Below are 18,079 nucleotides of genomic sequence, written 5' to 3' on the forward strand. Positions count from 1 at the left end.
CAAACTTCAGCACCACGCTTCTGAAACCCTGGATCAAGTAGCCCTGAACTACTGATCTTCTGCTGATTGGGCTGACAAAGAGCAACTTAGGGCAATTTTGGCCACCTTGTTGTGTTGGTGCAGTTCTTCATTGTCATGTTCTTGATCCAGAACTTAAAAATTCTAAGCTGGTGATACAGTCTAAATTTTGAGAATGAACTGTACCAATTTACCACCTGGTAAATACATGAAAAATTCTGCAGAATATTATGCCAGTCAAGGGATGAAATTTGGTAGCAGGACAGAAGGTGTGTATGTCCCATGAGACCAACTGTGGAGGACAAGGCTTGTGGGTCAGAAAGAGTCCTCACTTGTGCAGCTTTTGTGTAAATTTTAGAGAAGGGAGACAGAAGAGAATAAAAGCATCTTTTAGGGTGAAACTTCTTAAATCCATCACAGCACTATCTGGAAATGAAAACTGTCTCCCATGACTCAGAGTGGAAAATAATCTGTATCAGCCAGTGTTATGGCACAGTGAAGAAGCCTGTGCTAAATGCATTGAATGTGATGAGAAAGAAAAAGTTCCAGAGAAAACTAGAAATATGTTTATGGAGTATGTTTGACAAAGTTGAAGTTTCAAGATCAGTGTGCTGTACTGAGGGAATCTTGTAGTAATGGCATGATAGTTTTTCAGCCTGTATTTGGGATCTGCAGGCAGCTACATCCTGAATCATAGAAAGATGAGGCTTAGTGAAGCCTCAGTTGAAGGTAGAAGACACGAATAGGGAATTTCAATAACCAAGGTACTCTTTTAGAGGCTTAAGAGGTGAATTAATGCAAGAGGGAGGTCTAACATCCAGGGTTGATACCAAGCTTAGATATGAATGCTGACTGGAAGGTTTATGGGAAAGATTTGATGTGCTTATTCCTTCTTGGAGACTGCAATGAACTTGTACTTCTTTCTATTAATTGCTGTTTCATTTCTTTGTAGGAAAAGAATAATATTAAGTGGGCTTCCAGGTGGGACTACATTTTGGAGTCCATGCCTCATACAAACATCCAGTGGTTTAGGTAAGATCTGCATTTTTTGGAGGTGAAGTCTTGCTGGGGAGCACAGAGATTTCTTAGTAGTGCTTCTAGGGATTTATAGATATATAAAATGTCTGCTGTGGTAGAACAAAGTCTGTAAGTTTTTAGGCAAGAAAACTTTTTTGTTTTCATATGTGAAGTAAATTTCCGTCTTTTGGGAGCAACTGTCATGTTGAATTTTGTAAAAGGATTGCATCATTATTGTCCAAAGGGAAAGCAGCTTCCAGTGTTTTACTCTTATCACCTCCATTCTGGAGAACTTTTGCTCCTTTGCAGTGTTCTTATTGTCACTGTCTGGGTTTCTCTGACTGACAAGTGAGAGGTACATAAGTGTAGTGTGTGTTTTGTACTCAGCTGCTGCTTACAGTAAAAAAGGAGGTCTTTTTTTATGAGTAAAAGATGTATGTGAAAAGCTCTTTCTTATTTCCCTCCTTACCATGCAAAAGTAAGCACATAATTTGTGTTGAAGTGTTAATGTTTTGCAATGTAAGTGTTTGAAAAGGCTGATCTGATTGAATTGATCTCTACAAAATATTAAATGGCATGATGTCAATTTAATTGGTTGATAGATACAAAATCTACGTGACAGTCTGCTTCAAGAGCTGTAGCTGTTTCACCAGGGAAATTACTTCTGAGGTATATAAGGAGGAAAATAGAGAAAAGCAATATGTAACTGTCTTGAGAATTAGCAATGTATCATGAAATACTGTTCTTCTCACTTCTGTCACCTAAGAAATCATATAGGTACACAACTGAGAACAGTTTCTCTTCTCTGGGTGGGAAAACACTGAAAGGTCTGAACATCTAAGACGTTTCCTCAGACTTGAGCTGTACATTTGATGTGAACTGAGTGCATGTCCTGAAACCTGAATAACTGGATTGAAAGTTTGACCTTTTCTTTATTTACAGTATAATGAATTCCCTCGTAATTGTTCTCTTCTTATCTGGCATGGTGGCTATGATCATTCTGAGGACTCTTCATAAAGATATTGCAAGATACAACCAGATTGACTCTTCAGTGAGTAAAATTTACAGCTTTTACATGAGCACATTGCTCTGGTGATAGTGATGTCTATCAATTAGTTTTGAGTACATCTAGAGAGATGTGTAACTATGATGAATTTAAAACATGCTAACATCTCTGGGGGTTAAAAGTAACTGTATTGCTATTTCTTCTTTTCTAACAGCAGGAATACATGGTCAGATGTGAAGATCTTACTTTTCTAGCATCACTGGATGAACTTGTAATATGCAAGGACAGGCTTCAGATTTTAGAAGTATGTGGAGTGATTCACAGATACTTTTTGATAGTAAACAAACTTGTATTTGAAATGCAAGTCCCTTTGTTCCCAAGGAAAGCCTGGGTTTTAATAAATACTTTATTAATAATTTAATAATACTTTATTATGTACACCAACAGCCACAAGACACAGTGATGGCATTAAAAAGTGTTTTGGCATTGGCTCACCATCAAGACATGGCAATTTCTCCTGAGTCCTGTAGTTGCATTATGGAGTCAGTCAGGACATGCAGCAGGTGGTATGGCACACACCTCAGCAGCCAGTGTGTTCTTTATGGAATCACCATCCTTGGAGACAGTGAAGAGCCATTTAGACATGGTGCTTCAGGTGACCCTGCTTGTGCAGGACAAGCTGAACTCCAGAGGTCCCTTCCAGCATCAGCCATAAGTGTGTCAATGCAGCCCTGCTTTAAGTCATGTTATGTGGCCTTAGCAAAGACCTGGTAATCACTGTGTCAAACTGAGTCTGGTTTGTCTGACTTAATGAGGTGGCTGAAACCTTTTGCCATCTGACTGAACCTGTTGTGAGTTTGTTTGGAATATGTACTCCTTAAAATGGGAAAGGGGCAGGTACCTCTAGTGGAAGAGAATGTAGCTGGTTGTGAGTTAAAAATACTTGACCTAGTAGGCTCAGAGTAATTTTTACTCAGCCTTTCACTCATTCTCATTGGTAAAAGGGATATCTGCAACCTAAGCATGAGAAGTAATGTCAGATGCTACAAAGGTTTGAATTTTCGCTGCTGTTGCTGTCTATCTGGTTTAAGAAATACTTCAAAATGCACAAAACATTTTCATATTGGAACTAAAACATCTGAAAATACTTTTATTCTTCTTCGTGGTTTTGATATTAAATATCTTTTGTTAATGCAAATCCAGACAGTAATTTAAGTTGAAAAATTTTCCCACATCCTTTAACTGATTATTTCTGTGAGGCTCTCAATTAAATTATGTTCATTATCTTATCCTGTGTTCTCTTTATTAGTTGATAATTTTTAATGTAATAAAGAGCAAGACTTGTAGAAGTTTGATTAGTTTTTATGGGTAACAGCAGGGATAAGTGTGACTTTCAGAAAACCACACTTTTTATTTTCTTGCCAGGTGTGAGAGACTTAAGGATCTGTTTCAATTCAAGGAACTTATTTAAAAAGGTGTGAAATATTTGTGCAGAAGAGGAGCTGGGCTGAGGAATCTGCAGTGAAGCAAATTAGTATCTCACACTTAGGGGATGCTGGTGACTGCACTTGAAAAGAAATCGATGCAGGAGCCAGTGGATTTGGTCCTAATATGTGCATTTAATGTTCAGCTAATGCCAGCTGGCTTTAGTGTGTTGTGGATTTAGTGAGACAAACAGTAATGAAGTGTTTAGAAATCACTAGATTGCTCTGAGGGTCTAGTGACTAAGAGAGGATTCCAGAACTGAAGAGAACTCATGTCAGTGTGTTTTCAACAGTGAGAGCTGTTTTTTTCCAAATCTCTTTGGTAATGACTACTTGAGTGTAGGGGACTTCAACCTGTTAGAATGTTCTGAGAACTAAGCTAAATTAATGGATAAGATGAGGATTACTGCACTTCTAAAAAGTTTAAGAGTAATTTTCCTCAAATACTCTTTGAAACTCTAAAGTGTAGCATGCTACTTGGTTTAGCTGTCCAATTCTTATCCTTATCTTGAACATAAAGGTTAACAATATAAAACACTGCTGAATTTTTTAAAACAGAATACTCTGACTCACAACTAATTGGCCTGTAATGAAAGAGTTTTATTAAAAACTGAGCTTTGAGATGAACACTGTGGCCCATAGCCCAATATGGGGGTCTCAATCTGCCAAACTTGGTTTCTCTTTATTTTTCATAAACCAAGATAAATTCTAGTAAGCAGAGGTATCATTGTGGGGAAGTCAAAGACAATCTTCTAGCAAAAATAAATGTTACATAATCTGTTGCAGTTCAAGATGCTCTGTGTCATTTGCCAGCGTCATCTGCATTCTTTCTTACCCTGCTTTTTTGCATGCTGTAATTCTAGTGGTAAGCAGTCCTTTGACCTGAACTCAGTATTCCTGGGTTGAATGAAACCTGTAGCTTTTAATTTTATGAGGAGGAGAGTGGTCTTGTGGTCGTGTGTTGGGTTTGGTTGGTTTATTGTGTGAGGGGCAGTGTCTGTTTTGAGTGACTCTATTGAAGAGCCTTGTTCTTCAGCAGTGGTTCCTTAGGATCCCCCCTGCCCATGCCATCCATCTTTTCACCTCTGGGAGTGGGACAGAGTGTTGGTATTTGTCCCTCCATGGTTCCAGGGAGCAAACTTTCTTTTGTAGTACAGAGAGAGTTTCATTCTTTCCCAATATTGTCATTGAGACTGATGTGCTTTGAAATGGAAGCAGAAAAAGATAAATGCTTGAACTAGATTGAAGTTGAATTAAATGGAATGCTTTGTTTTAGTTTAAATTTAGAATGATGTTCTGTGGTTTGGCTAATTACATTTGGTTTTTTCTTGCTTTAAGAGATGAGGATTTTCTTGATAAATCCTGCCTTTTTCACTGAACCATTAGGGGGTTATGAAATCAATGAGTGATGAATCAGATGCAATTAGTCTGGCTTTGGATCTTAACTGGAAGTTAATCAAACTTTAAATATGTATTTTGCATCTTGTTTGTGTTAATTCACTGCTGCATTATGTATCTTTGCTAAAGACTTTGTTGATTTTATACAGGAAGATGCCCAAGAGGAATTTGGCTGGAAGCTGGTTCATGGAGATGTGTTTAGACCTCCAAGGAAGGGAATGTTACTCTCTGTCTTTTTGGGCCAAGGAACGCAAATTTTCATTATGACATTTATTACTTTATGTAAGTAACTTCATTAAGGTGATGTGTTTGTAGTGTAATAGTGATAAGAAAGATGCAATATTATTAAACAAATGACAGAAGCCTTTAAGTCCTTCCTTTAGTAAAATAAAATATTAATGCAGTTTCATAACACTAATCTGGATAGCTTCAGTAATGCTGTTGTGTTGTCACTGAAAACATTGTGCTATCTGGGCTAATTCAGATTCTTCATGAGTACAGAAATCAAACTTCCTTCTTACAAGTTTCTTTTTAAAAAGCAGAAACAATTTGTCATGCTGTAAATTATGTAAGGGTCCAGTAATGCAAGTTCAAAGACATGTAATCAAAGCTTTAATGTTCTGGGAACACTTTCTATCCAGTATGTTTGATATGACAATCTGCAGCCGTGCAGAAATAAGAGCCAGAGTGCACACCAATGAAATGGTGCTGACACAACATTGAGATAATGAGAACCTACCTCAGACAACTATAAATGCATATGATGATGTCATCTGTCACAAGATGGTGTTTTCTTATCTGTTATCTGTAAAGTTTATGACCATTCCTTTTCTTACTATCTAATTGATTTAGAAGGTACACTGATACTACACGAGAAGCATTTTTCAAATTTAGTTCTCCAAGTTTGATTCAGTTTTTTGATCTTTCATAGAGGAGCTGCTTTTTTTTCTATTTATTACATGATGCTTTAAGATTAGTAGAATTTTCTTGATAGGCTTGTCTTTCAGTGTTGGTCACAACTCTGTATCTTAGTTAACTGCGATAGTTTCCTGTGCAACCAGTGTAGCATAGAAAGAAATTGGTGGTGAGAGAAAGTCCTTTATAAAACCAACTGTACACTGGAGATTACTGACAAACTCCTTTTTTGCAAGTATCTGTAGGGTGATCTCTACAATTGGTTCACACTCAGGCAGCCTTCTGTGATTAAAGAGGCTAATTTTCAGGATAGAGTGTTCTTAAGTAAAACATCATGGTGGATGGTGGCATTTTACTTTTCAGCCTTTTGGCTTTGAGAAATTTTCTTCTTAAGAGGTGAGGTGGAAAGAATGCTTTTGAATGAAACAGTGCTGTTAGAGGTATGGTCAAGCTTATGCACACAGTCTTCATTTAAATGTCTGGTAGTGAAAAGGATAAACCTTCACAGTGATTTGTTACAGGGGGATTTTGACATGTGTCCACAAATAACTAAATCTTTTTGTCTCTCCAGTCCTGGCTTGCCTTGGTTTTCTTTCCCCTGCCAACCGTGGTGCTTTGATGACCTGTGCTGTTGTATTGTGGGTCTTGCTGGGAACTCCAGCTGGTTACGTGTCTGCTAGAATGTACAAGAGTAAGTATGTGCATTTATTTAATGTGACACAACATGTTAAATCCAGAATTGCTGGGCTCAATATAAACCTCAGATGGGAGCTGGTGTCTCAGACAACAAATCTGCTTCTTGCTGCCATTCTGTAAAACAGTTGGAAAAAGTCTTGAACTTGTTTTTACTTTTTCCCCTCAGCATTCAGAGGTGAGAAGTGGAAGACAAACGTCTTGCTTACAGCTCTACTTTGCCCTGGGTTAGTATTGTTTCCCCTTGTGGGAAGGAGTTGGGGAAAAAAAAGTGAATTGTTATGAAGCCTGTTTGTGTGATTTTGTTTATGGTTCTCCAAACTGCTGTTCCCTTTCTGTACTGCCTATGTGTGAATATGAAGAAAAGAGAATTCTGAGGAGTTGGAGCCTGGTACTCTAGAACACAGGTTCTTAGCATCTTGTTTTGTAGTCAGCTGTGGGGGTAGGAGGAATGATGCAAGGTAGTGTCACAGCCTTTGAGAGTCACTGCACCAGAACATTAGACACAGTGATGGGGTAATTCCAGTCTGGTACCATAGCACTTGGTATGTTCCAGGTAATTCTGGTTGTCGTCTTCATACATAAATGTAGGTAATGTCCAGTTCCTTGGTTTCAGCTTTGGGTACTGCCAAATGTCCTTGGCAAAAGTGGAGGAAAAGATTATAAATTTCATAAGGTATTTCTTCCTCCAAAAAACCCCAGAATGAATAAAACATGGCTTGGTTTCAAGTAAAGTAGAATTTCATCAAATGAAAGGTAATGTCTTCGATAACAACCGAGTGTAGTATTTCTATAGAAATCTTACTTCTAAACAAAATGTGCTTCAGTTTCCCTGCTGTCATTTAGGTATTATCAGGAGAGAGAAGAAAATATATATCGATGGGAAAAAATATTGTGCTGGTCATGTAAACTCCCAAATAAATTGAGTTTCACTGAGGAAGTGAAATGACTGGGGCTGGTAGAATAGGAACAGATGTCCTGATTATGCTATGCTAGTTCAGTGAATTTGCATAATATCATAAACAGCCCAAGGTCTTTTTAGTCTCAGTAGACTGATGGGAGTTCCTATTTGCAGTATTTTTTTCTAACTTTGGAGGGGGTAAGTGGGGTCTGTGTTACGAGCTTGGTTGGATGATAAAAATTTTTAGCAAGACTTCTAAAATGGATTTGATTTCTATTTTTTGTTCAACAAGATGCTTACAGCAGGGGTCGCTTGGGTGTGCTTACTGAACAGGTCTGTTCCCCCAAACTGTTTTGGCAAGTCTCAGACCTCTCCTAGGAAAAAAAAGGAGGCTGTCTATTTCTATTGCTCTAATCCTCCTTCCTTCCTTTTTAAATTTCAGTGGAGGATGCATGTTCACTTCAGGGCAGTTTAAATTCTTCCTCTGGAGCACCTTTTTAACAAAACCCAGACAATGGTGCACTTTGCAGGGGCCCTTCCTGAGGCTCAATTTTCTGTGGTGCATCCTTGAATCTATGAATAATGGCAATTCAAGCAAACTTTTATTTTATAGGGGGCTCTTTTGCAGTACATTTTGCTTTGTTCTCAGATTGGGATGTTTGGAATCTTCATCATATGTTTCAGAGTTGTTTTCTAGTGTTTTCCTAGGATGTTTAGAAAATGAGGCAGATGTGCTTAACAGGGGAGGAAAGAACAAGTCTGGAGACATGTCATGACTGAAGCAGTGTCTATTTAAATTCTCCAAAGGTGTGGGCTCCTTAATATGTGTAAGTCCATGCTTATACAAAGGTTTCTGTTAGGGCAGAGCCCTCTCTAATCCCCCCTTTCCACTTGTGACACAACCTGCAGCAGCACATACATCTATTGTGAGAGTGACATGTGGCTGCCTAAATATGAGATTCTGATATCACTGTATTTATTCAGAAGGAATTTACTATTTACAAAGGACCTAAATAGAGAAAATATGTCTGGTAAGAATAGGAAAGGTGGTTCAGATAAGAGGGGGTTTTATTTATTTATTTTATTTATTTTCCATTTTTTTATAGATTTTTGCAATGGAATATTTCTGTTACTTTTTGATTTTGTGTGCAGAGTCTATTTAAATATTGGCTTTGCCATAGATACCTATATTACAAGCAGACATTTTTACTTCAACTGCACTGTTGGTGAAAGGAATTAGGACTGTTGGGGGATTGGGAAATTGCTAGAAGCTACATTTTTCTTGTGCAGACTTTCAACTGATTTATGTTTTTTAATACTTACTGATACATATATTCTTTTCCTGAATATTTTAATATCTTTTCTGATCTTTCAGGATTGTCTTTGCTGATTTCTTCATTATGAATCTCATTCTGTGGGTGAAAGGATCCTCAGCTGCCATCCCTTTTGGCACTTTGGTTGCTATCCTAGCTATGTGGTTTGGAATTTCAGTCCCACTAACCTTCGTTGGTGCCTATTTTGGCTTCAAAGAGAAGGTAGGGGTCCAACTACAGATCTGAAATACACCTGTCCTCTGTAGTTGAGCCACTGAATCTCTTAAGCATACAGGAGCTGGTCAAACTGAGACATCTATGGCCCAGTGATTGTAAAATGATGTTTCACTTGGTCATGATTTTGAAATCAAGTATATGCTTGTAATGTCACACTAATTTTTTTTTTCCTGTCCATTCACTAGAATCAGAATTTCACAGTGCTCTTGGAGGTCTTGCATGCTTTTTTTGCTGCAGCAATACCTCAGTAGTTTCATTTTTGAAATACTACTTCAGAAGGGCTTCAGTCTGTACTTCACTAGGTTGAGATAACGCCAGACAACTCAGAAAAAGGTGGTGGTGTTGGATTTTTTTTAATTTTAATTAAGGACTGAACAGATTTATTTCCTTCATGTTCTGACTTGCTTACTGGCCAATAGTTGGAATCTCTAAAGCACACGTGTTTTTTCCTAACGACAGGCATCACATTTGTAGGTTTTTTTCATTTGAAAACTTGTGATGGCTTATGAATGAAAATACAGCTGTGTTTATCAAATCTTTAGATGCCAATATTTGGGAAAAGTAATGTTATTTATGGTGTAACAATGTATCATTTGTTTGTGTTGTTTTTCTCTGCAGCCTATTGAACATCCCGTGCGTACCAACCAGATTCCTCGCCAAATCCCGGAGCAGTCCTTTTTCACAAAGCCATTGCCTGGTATCATCATGGGCGGTATCTTACCCTTTGGCTGTATTTTTATTCAACTGTTTTTCATTCTGAATAGCATTTGGTGAGCATCACTATTTTTTTTTCCTCTGGTTTGATGATACACACAGTGAGTTTGGACATCCTGGACCAATTAGTCCAAGGAATAGTCCAGTTCTAAAAGTTTTGATCATCGTGCAGACTTCTGTGGAATTTCTGGAATCTGTATATTTACTTCTGTGCTTAGACCTTATGAAACTAGTTCTTTTTAATGGCAACTGCAAAGTGTGATGTTAGAATCCTGTTGCCTTGTTTTATCTTCCTGGTTCAAACAGCACAAGTGTGGTTTCGTAATGTTGTGGTTAGGTAGAGCCTAATCCACTGTGTAACTATATTATGATTTATGAAACTAATACAATCTAGCAGGTTCAGCTGTTAGATCAGAATTGGGTCAAGATCTTGGGATTCCATGTTCTGCAAAACAAAAACTCTGCTCTCCAGGAACCATCCACTCCACTCCAAAATCTTGTCAAAACCTAATCAAGCAGGTGCATGAAAAATTAAACCAGTGCAATCTTTCAAACTTTCACAATGTGAAACATGAAATGTCAGTACATTGTTCTTCAATGGAAAATACTGTCCTGAAGGTGCCAGGTTTTCATATGGTGTCCTCTGTTTATGTCAAGAGATCTTACAGAACAGTTTTCTAAACCAGCTCTAAATGCAAATATATTAGTTTAGCTTTTCATATTTGTCCTCAACAAAAATAGAAACGTGTAATATAGCTGTGCTGAAAAATGTAATCAGGTGACAAACAGGTATACTCTAGACTTTTGTAGCTGAAATTAGCAAGTTCCCAAATTGTTTCTCATTATTTATCCTACAGAAGGGAAGTATGGAGGGAATGTGCAACTAATACTCCCTCTGTCTAATCCTGTACTGCAGTAATGGTCACCTTCACCCAAGAAAGTTAATTTGGTTATTTCCCTTATCCCTTACCAGATTAAAAATAAATTAACATATTTCCCTCATGTTTATTTTTGTGAGTGATTTTGTATTTGGTTAGCACTGGAATTGGAGCCAGACTTGGCCTGGGGATAGGCTGGGAGGGGAGGAACATCTGATTGGATGTAGTGATGAGATGCAGAGACACCTGGAAAGTTTAGCTGCAGTAGGAGGAAGGAAGTGGGTACTGGAACTAGGGAAGAGTACAGGTGATGCAGGAGTCAGGGAGGCTAAAGGTCCTCCTAACAAAGAGACCTGAAGTGATAAACATCTCTGGTGGAAATTGTCCTTAACTCCTTTTCTGTGAAAGATAGACGCTGATTTCAGGGGAAGTATAATTGAAGACTTGCTTTGTAGAGCAGAGGTTTTATAACTGTTACCTTAAATAAATGTGTATTTACTGAGTACATGTGGGTAAAGAAAACTTTTTATGAATTAGTCAATAAAGTTACCCTAATGGTGTGGGTTTTTTGTGTTTGGATTTTTTAGGGGTTTTGGTTAACTTAGCATCTGGCAATGTGACACTGTCAATTAACTCAGAACTTCAACCAAAAATGGGACTCTTGTTTTCCTTTGTTTTTCATTTTAGGTCTCATCAGATGTATTACATGTTTGGATTCCTGTTCCTAGTTTTTATAATTCTTCTAATTACGTGTTCAGAAGCTACAGTTTTGCTGTGCTACTTCCATCTGTGTGCAGAGGTAAAAGTTACAGTTTTGCTGTAGATGCCACTTGTAGCTGGGAGATGTTAGAGGTGAGGTATTCACATGTACTGTGAAGTGCTGGACACTGAATGGATTGCACTGTCAGCCTTGACATGCCTGTCTTAGCCACTCTTCTGAAATGTGCTTTTTGCTTCAAAATCCACCACTGGCAACAGATAAGCAAAAATAAACAGGCTTGATCTTAGAATAATTTCATGTTCATAGTGGAAGCAATCAGGTGACTTGTAGGAAAAAAAAGTACCTAGGTGCTATGTAGGAATCTTTTTTAAGATAAATTTTGCAGAATCAAATGTGTTTCAGAAGACAATGTTATTTTTTAACCAGCTTATTTATATTTTGTTTTCTATGTGGTGACTGGTTTATTGTTTCTTTCAGGATTATCACTGGTGGTGGAGGTCGTTCTTGACCAGCAGCTTTACAGCAGTTTATCTCTTTATCTATGCAGTTCATTACTTCTTCTCCAAACTCCAGATAACAGGAACTGCCAGCACCATTTTATACTTTGGTTACACAATGATCATGGTCTTGATTTTTTTCCTTTTCACAGGTAAGTACGGTGTTCAGTCTAAAGCGAATGCGGGGAGTTCTGCTTTTGAAATGAGCAGCATTGGGTGAAATTTAGACTCTCTGAACCATTAGATACAATCTGTGACTCTTTAGGCAGTGTTACTTTTATGGTTTGTGACACCACACATCACAGGAAGGTACTCTTTATGGTTTTTTCCTAACTTGAAATTACATTTATTTATAGCATAATTAATTTTCCTTTATTGAATATTATATTAGCAATGAGTTCAAACCATTATATTTTTCAAAGGGCTGTTCTTGTTCACTTTGATATCAAGTGTTAACTTGATTTTGGATTTCGTAATTGGTTCTAGAAGTTGTGTAGTTAAAGATAATTGCGCTCTGCATATGGCGGATAAAGAATGTTTTCAGCTTTCACTCTCAGCAAGTGAAGGAGGCTGGTGCTGGGGAAAAAGTGGAGTTTGAGAAGAGAAAGTTTTAGTATTGTTAGAAGTGGCCTCACCTGCTCACTAAGCACCACTTCTTAATGGCAGGAATTTACCTTAACTGGAGGAACCTGTTTGAAATAGGGCTCTCCAGTTTTAATTGTCCAACTTCTCTGCTGTTACTCGTGCAGGCTATGTGTCTTCTACAGAATTACTCACTCTAACATAATCACTTGACTGAAACTATAATTTCGAGGTTGATTTGATGAGAAATCTGTGCCAGATTTACCATGTGTTAGAGGAAATTAGAAGCTCTTTGAAGGGTACTGGCCCTTAAAAATAGCCAGGAGCATTTTATCTTGGTGTTCATCGTACTGCTGCTGTTGTATATGTAGATTTAACACATGAAGTCAGATCTTTTAGGTATCACTGCTTGGCATGAAGTACAGCAGTGGCAGAACTAGAGAAAATGCTGGTTCATATATGACTGGTTGTTCGTAAAACCAACCTTTGTAGTCACTCCAAAGACTTGTGATAGAGGATTTCACTGTGGCTGTCACGATGGTTTGTATTGTTACTTCTTAACTACTTCTGACTGATTGTTGAAACCTGTTGTAATTGCTTTGTGTTCACTTTATGAAATGCATCCCTTAACTCAGTTAAATGCAGTTAAAAAAGAGTGGCTAAAATAGGTAATGAAGGTAAGTCTTAGCTTCAGACCAAGTCAGTGCAGCAGTGAGAAAAATCTCTTTCATCTTTATTTTTTCTAATGCTGGTTGACACGGGAAGAAAAAAGCACTGTTCATGATAAACACTGAAGAAAATTACTGTATGTGTTTGAACAAAGCAGTTACTCTGTAGAAATTGTATCTAATAACATTAACTGGCACTTACTGATAGGTTTTTATTTGTTATTTAGATATGTGTCTCTTCAAAAGAAAGCCAAAAGGAGTTTTTAAAAGAAGTGGGTGGGGAAAAAAGGGGAGGATTTAATTATTCTATTTTTTAATTATTAGAAGACAAACATAGAAGTTGGCATATTGCCATTTAAAGCCCTGCCTAAATCCTGGTGAAACAAACAAGCTCCAGATGTCTTCTACAATATATCTCTATCTATATGAAAAGAAAAAAAAAACAACCCTCAAACTATAGTCTAAAATGTTTTAATTACTTTTAAACTAAAGCAATATGTTAATATGTGTCTGGATTTTAGCATAGGTTAGTTGCTATCCTGCCAATTTCAATTTCACTTACAAGATGCAAATTGGTAGAATTAAAAATATCCCTTTCATATATAAAATGATAATTGAAATTGTCGTGGCAGCAGCTGAAATGGCATTAAAAGCTTCAGATGTGCTGATCCTGGAGTTCTTGATGTGGAGGCCAGTGAGGCCCCAGAAGTACAATAATAAACTGTGCTGCAGTGTCTTCTTTTTATTTTGAAATAAACCCACAATAGTGCTGGCTATGCTGCATTTGTAGTTCATGAGGAAAGCTACTACACGGTCCCTTTTTTTTTAACATTTAATAGAACAGCTAGTCACTAGAAAGGTAATGGGTATAACAGACATGGAGTGTATAATAAACCCTTGATAATGTAAAATGTTGTGATAAAATTTTCCATATTTAGTTTGATGATAGATTTTTGGATCTGAAATGCAAGCTATTCTAGACAGATGGTACAAGCAAAAGACAGCTCCCTTTGCTTTGTTTTGTAAAATATTCCTTAATAGCCCTTGCTTTAGAAAATAAGGGTTCAGTCCCTCATGAGTTTCTAGAGGTGAAGGAGTTTGCTAATGTAATTTTACACACTGTTTGCATTAATAGAGTTCCCAAAATGGGACCTTCATCTGTTCCACTTAAGTTAGCACTAGGTATTTTGATTTTCTCTCTTCTTGCCTGTTAGGTCTCAGCAACTGTGACAGAAGTATAAAGGGCAGTGTTAATACCTCCTCGGTGGCAGCATGTTGTGTTACCCTGGGCATTACAAAAGAGATCATAGTGAATAAGTAAATAGGAACTGAGTGCTTGTATGGCAACAACGACAATAATACAATCTGACCAGTGAAATCTAATAATTAGTGTGCACCCCCAAACCAGACAATTTTGTTTTAATGTACAAAGTGCAGCTAATCTTTCAAGAAATAATAAGGGTGGGTGGATGGGGATGGCTACATGATTACATGCATTTTATTCTCAGAGACGAAAAAATGCTGAACATAGTCAAAGCATGTTGCTTTACAGTGACCTCTATTTTTGAACATCATTTTCACTTGTGAGTTAATGCCATTTTCAAAATTGAGTTTTGATCTTCTGGGTAGATTGTGTTTAGAATCCGAGATTCTGAAGCACCCACCACTGAGCAGTGATTGAAACCAGTATGATACAGAGAGCTTTTAAGGTACATAAGAAGTATCAGCAAAGTGCAGAGTGCTTTTCTGTTTGCTTTCTTACAATCTGCTCGTGCTTTGAATTCTTTTTTCTTCATTAAACAATAAAGCTAGAAGGGATGAGTAGAGCAGAAGAGTCTGCTTAATGTATTTTGACATTATTCTGTGCAATAATCCTTGGTTTTAATTTTGAATTTAAACTATGTTTACTAATACCTTTCCCTTACCCAGTCAGATGCCAGCTTTCTGTGTGTAACATCATCTTTCTGTGTATCAGAAAGTGGTAGTGTGTATGTTGTCTATAAACCTGAGGACAAAAAGATCAAAAAACAGCTGAGCTGTTTTATACTAAGTATAAATGGATTTTTGGACATATTTGGCTTCTTGGCTAGAGAAATTGCTTGAGACATCTTCACAACTGTGTTCCTGAATTTTAAATAGCTCCTGCAAAAGATCTTTTAGCATTACCTCCCTAGGATGATCAGTGGTGTTGGGCAGGCCGCTCTGCACTGAGATAGCATCAGTTTCCTAGAGTAGTAGGGATTATTTGAAAAGGCAGAATCTTAAAACGTGCAGGTCACCCACTTAGGGAAAAATAAAGGTCTACCCCACAACAGTAAGTTCTTCAGTGCAGGCCACCAGGTGCTCTTTCATTCAGTTTAAGCTGGTGAGTGTTTAGGATTTGTTAAAATAAACATGAGCCAAGAAACTAATTTGTTATATTGGATTAAACCAAACAAACAGATTTTATAGGCTCATTAGAGGAATTGGTGTCAGGCTTGGTGCTGGGTCATTTCATAGAAATGTGCATCTGAAAGCTGTAAAAACTTTGCAGTGAAGCGGAGTTTAGACCAAGCAGAAAATAATTTTAGAAGTCTCAACTCTTTCAGCCAGTGGTGTCTTTGTATTTATTTGCTTGTGGGGTTGGGGTTTTTTTGTGAGTTTTTGTTTGTTTGTTTGGGTTTTTGTTGGGGTCTTTGTTGTTATTGGGGGAGAGGTTTGAGTACTTAGTGATAGAATTTTTTTTACAGCTTTAACAAAAACACCTTTTGGGTATCTGTCTTCTGTCATGTTGTGTTCACTGATGTCTGTCAGAGAGGCTGGGAGCTGCAGAGGTGGCTCCTTGTTGACAGTGCTTCAAAACTTGGATTTCAGTTTGAATGTGTTTTGAAAGAGACAAATAAAAGCAAGATCCTAAGGTGGCTCTTATCTAAAGCTTACCTAAATAGTCCTCCCGTTCTAATGAGAGGCTCATTTTAATACAGGATGATTCTAATTTCAGTGCAAGATGTGCTTAGAAAAATGCTAAAGACTGAAGAGCTGAGAGTGCTCTTCAAGAAAATACGTTTCAAGTCACGCTACATGAGCTGGCAAGCTTGGATTTTAACCAGTGCAGCTACTAATGGCAGTTGTATTGGGTAGAGGTGCACGTGTAGGAACTGATCCTGCATTTAACTGTGTTTTAATATTGGCCTTAGTCAAGATAGTTAAAAAGAGGAATCTGGGAACCTGTTACACTTGTAAGCACAAGCCTAAAGATGTAGTATAAAGTGGTTTCCCACATAAAGTGCTAAAATCTGGAGCAAGTGACAGATTTGTGAAATGGGCTAAACATAGAAAGCATTCTGGCTAGAATTTTCAAACAAACCACACTAGTTCAGAGCTGTTTTTCTTCCCCAGTTATTACTCCTTTGCAGATCACTTTGATTGGGGTGTGTACTCCAGTATAGAAAATCTGAAGGTTTTTGACTGCATTACCTTTTGCGGGCCCTGTAGAGGTTCATGGAGTCAAAAGCACCCCGAGGTCTGAGGTGGAAAACACTGAATTTCAGTGGAACCAGGCACTGTGCTGTTTATGTTCTTAATAAAAGCAAAAGTTAAGCTTTTCATTTCACTACATAAGCAATCATGTAGGTAAAGCAGCTGTACAGGGAAACCTTATAAATAATGTTCCCTTAGCTTACATTCATATTTATCAATAATAGTGATTTTGTATTAGCAACACGATTCTTTGGTGACCTGAGCCTTAGGAAGCATCTAGTCTGTTTGGCCCATGTTATTTTAAAACTAAAAAAAAGATTAAGTTTCTAGTCTATAGAGCTATACATGTCTGGAGTTTGTAGGTTATATTTGTTCATGTGAGGGAAGAAGAAATTACAATGCTGGTAAGCCCCAATTATTGATGTGGAGGTAACAACTGAAGGAATCTGCACACCAGAGAAGGTTCTGGCCACATAAGGCTGTATCTTGGTCAAGTGTGTTGCTTTTCTCTCCCAAGTTCATGATTCAAATCTGGTACATTGGCAAAATTTCTGATAAAGTTTAAAAAAGGAGCATGGGGTAGTCAGTCTTTGATTCGCTAAACAGGCTTTTTTTAGGAGGGGAAGTTGAAAATCAATGTTACTGAAACCTGTGAAGATCTGTTTATAGATGAAATGCTTGTTCACAGTGTGAAGTCTTCAAGTTCAGTTATGACTGAGGCAATGTTTTGTAGAAAACTGATGTATTATAAAGATTCAGACTAACAAGGATTGGAGGAAAATACTGTGGATTTAGAGTGTGCTCCCATATTAAGTTGTGGCATGCTCACAGAACTGTGGTAACTCATTCCTGTGTTAGTTGTACATTTTTGTTATGATACTACACTTTGTTCTAGAACAGCAGATAAATTTTTAAGTTATCTCATCTGTCAAATATTTGGAAGAAACATTGCTTTCAAAACCATAAAAAGCTTTGAGTGGGCTATATTATAGAAACAACTAGAAAGCAAATGCTGAGAACCATTATTAGGAAAAAATCATGAGAGTAAGGCTTAGAGTAACAATGCTGATGTTGGAGTATTTGACACAGTAGGAAGGAGTGAGAATTGACCATGAACTGCAAAGACTTACTGATGTCAAGCCTACAAAGGAATTATATTCCTTTTGTGGTTGGTGTCTGATCTCCTATCAACAGCCATAAATCTGTTATCTCTTACTGTTTCAGAGGATGATAACTGCAAACTTGGAGAGAAAGGGTAATCTGTGCTATATAATAGTAGGCTGTCAAAAAGCCTTTAACTGCAAATATACATGGTAGCACGAAGAATGTAAGAATTGGCATGTAGATAATAAGCTTCTCAAGATGGGTTTCTCACTTGGGAAATGTGTGGATGTGGTCTGAAAGAAATGCAACTGATGTAAAAAACCACAAATACTTAATAAAAACCCATCTAGTTAGTGAATCAGTCACAATTAAATGGTGAAAAAAAACCTGGAACAGACAGAAAAGGGTGAATGTAAAACTGGAGGAGCTGAGTGTGTGATCTTGGCTGCAGTGTAGCTGGTAAGGGCTATCACA

The 18,079-nt window shown here is 37.5% G+C and overlaps 2 protein-coding genes across 3 annotated transcripts in view; one reads left to right on the forward strand and one right to left on the reverse strand.

The window, feature by feature from the left end:
* The window catches only part of RBMX (RNA binding motif protein X-linked), a 159,326-nt gene that overhangs the window by 23,819 nt on the left and 117,428 nt on the right, over positions 1-18,079 (reverse strand). The window lies entirely within an intron of this gene.
* The window catches only part of LOC127473211 (transmembrane 9 superfamily member 2-like), a 29,491-nt gene that overhangs the window by 9,931 nt on the left and 1,481 nt on the right, over positions 1-18,079 (forward strand). Inside the window, exons 8-17 of one of the 2 annotated variants that reach the window (XM_051792629.1) lie at positions 971-1,050; positions 1,978-2,086; positions 2,256-2,345; positions 5,073-5,205; positions 6,410-6,529; positions 6,701-6,758; positions 8,808-8,967; positions 9,601-9,752; positions 11,262-11,373; positions 11,773-11,944. In XM_051792629.1, coding sequence (XP_051648589.1) covers positions 971-1,050; positions 1,978-2,086; positions 2,256-2,345; positions 5,073-5,205; positions 6,410-6,529; positions 6,701-6,758; positions 8,808-8,967; positions 9,601-9,752; positions 11,262-11,373; positions 11,773-11,944 — 1,186 coding nt within the window. The remainder of the gene's footprint in view (positions 1-970; positions 1,051-1,977; positions 2,087-2,255; positions 2,346-5,072; positions 5,206-6,409; positions 6,530-6,700; positions 6,759-8,807; positions 8,968-9,600; positions 9,753-11,261; positions 11,374-11,772; positions 11,945-18,079) is intronic. The other variant, XM_051792638.1, reaches the window with a different exon arrangement.

Source organism: Manacus candei, unplaced genomic scaffold (assembly GCF_025592945.1).
Source record: "Manacus candei isolate 608988 ecotype Guabito, Panama unplaced genomic scaffold, ASM2559294v1 h1tg000003l, whole genome shotgun sequence".
NCBI lineage: Eukaryota > Metazoa > Chordata > Aves > Passeriformes > Pipridae > Manacus > Manacus candei.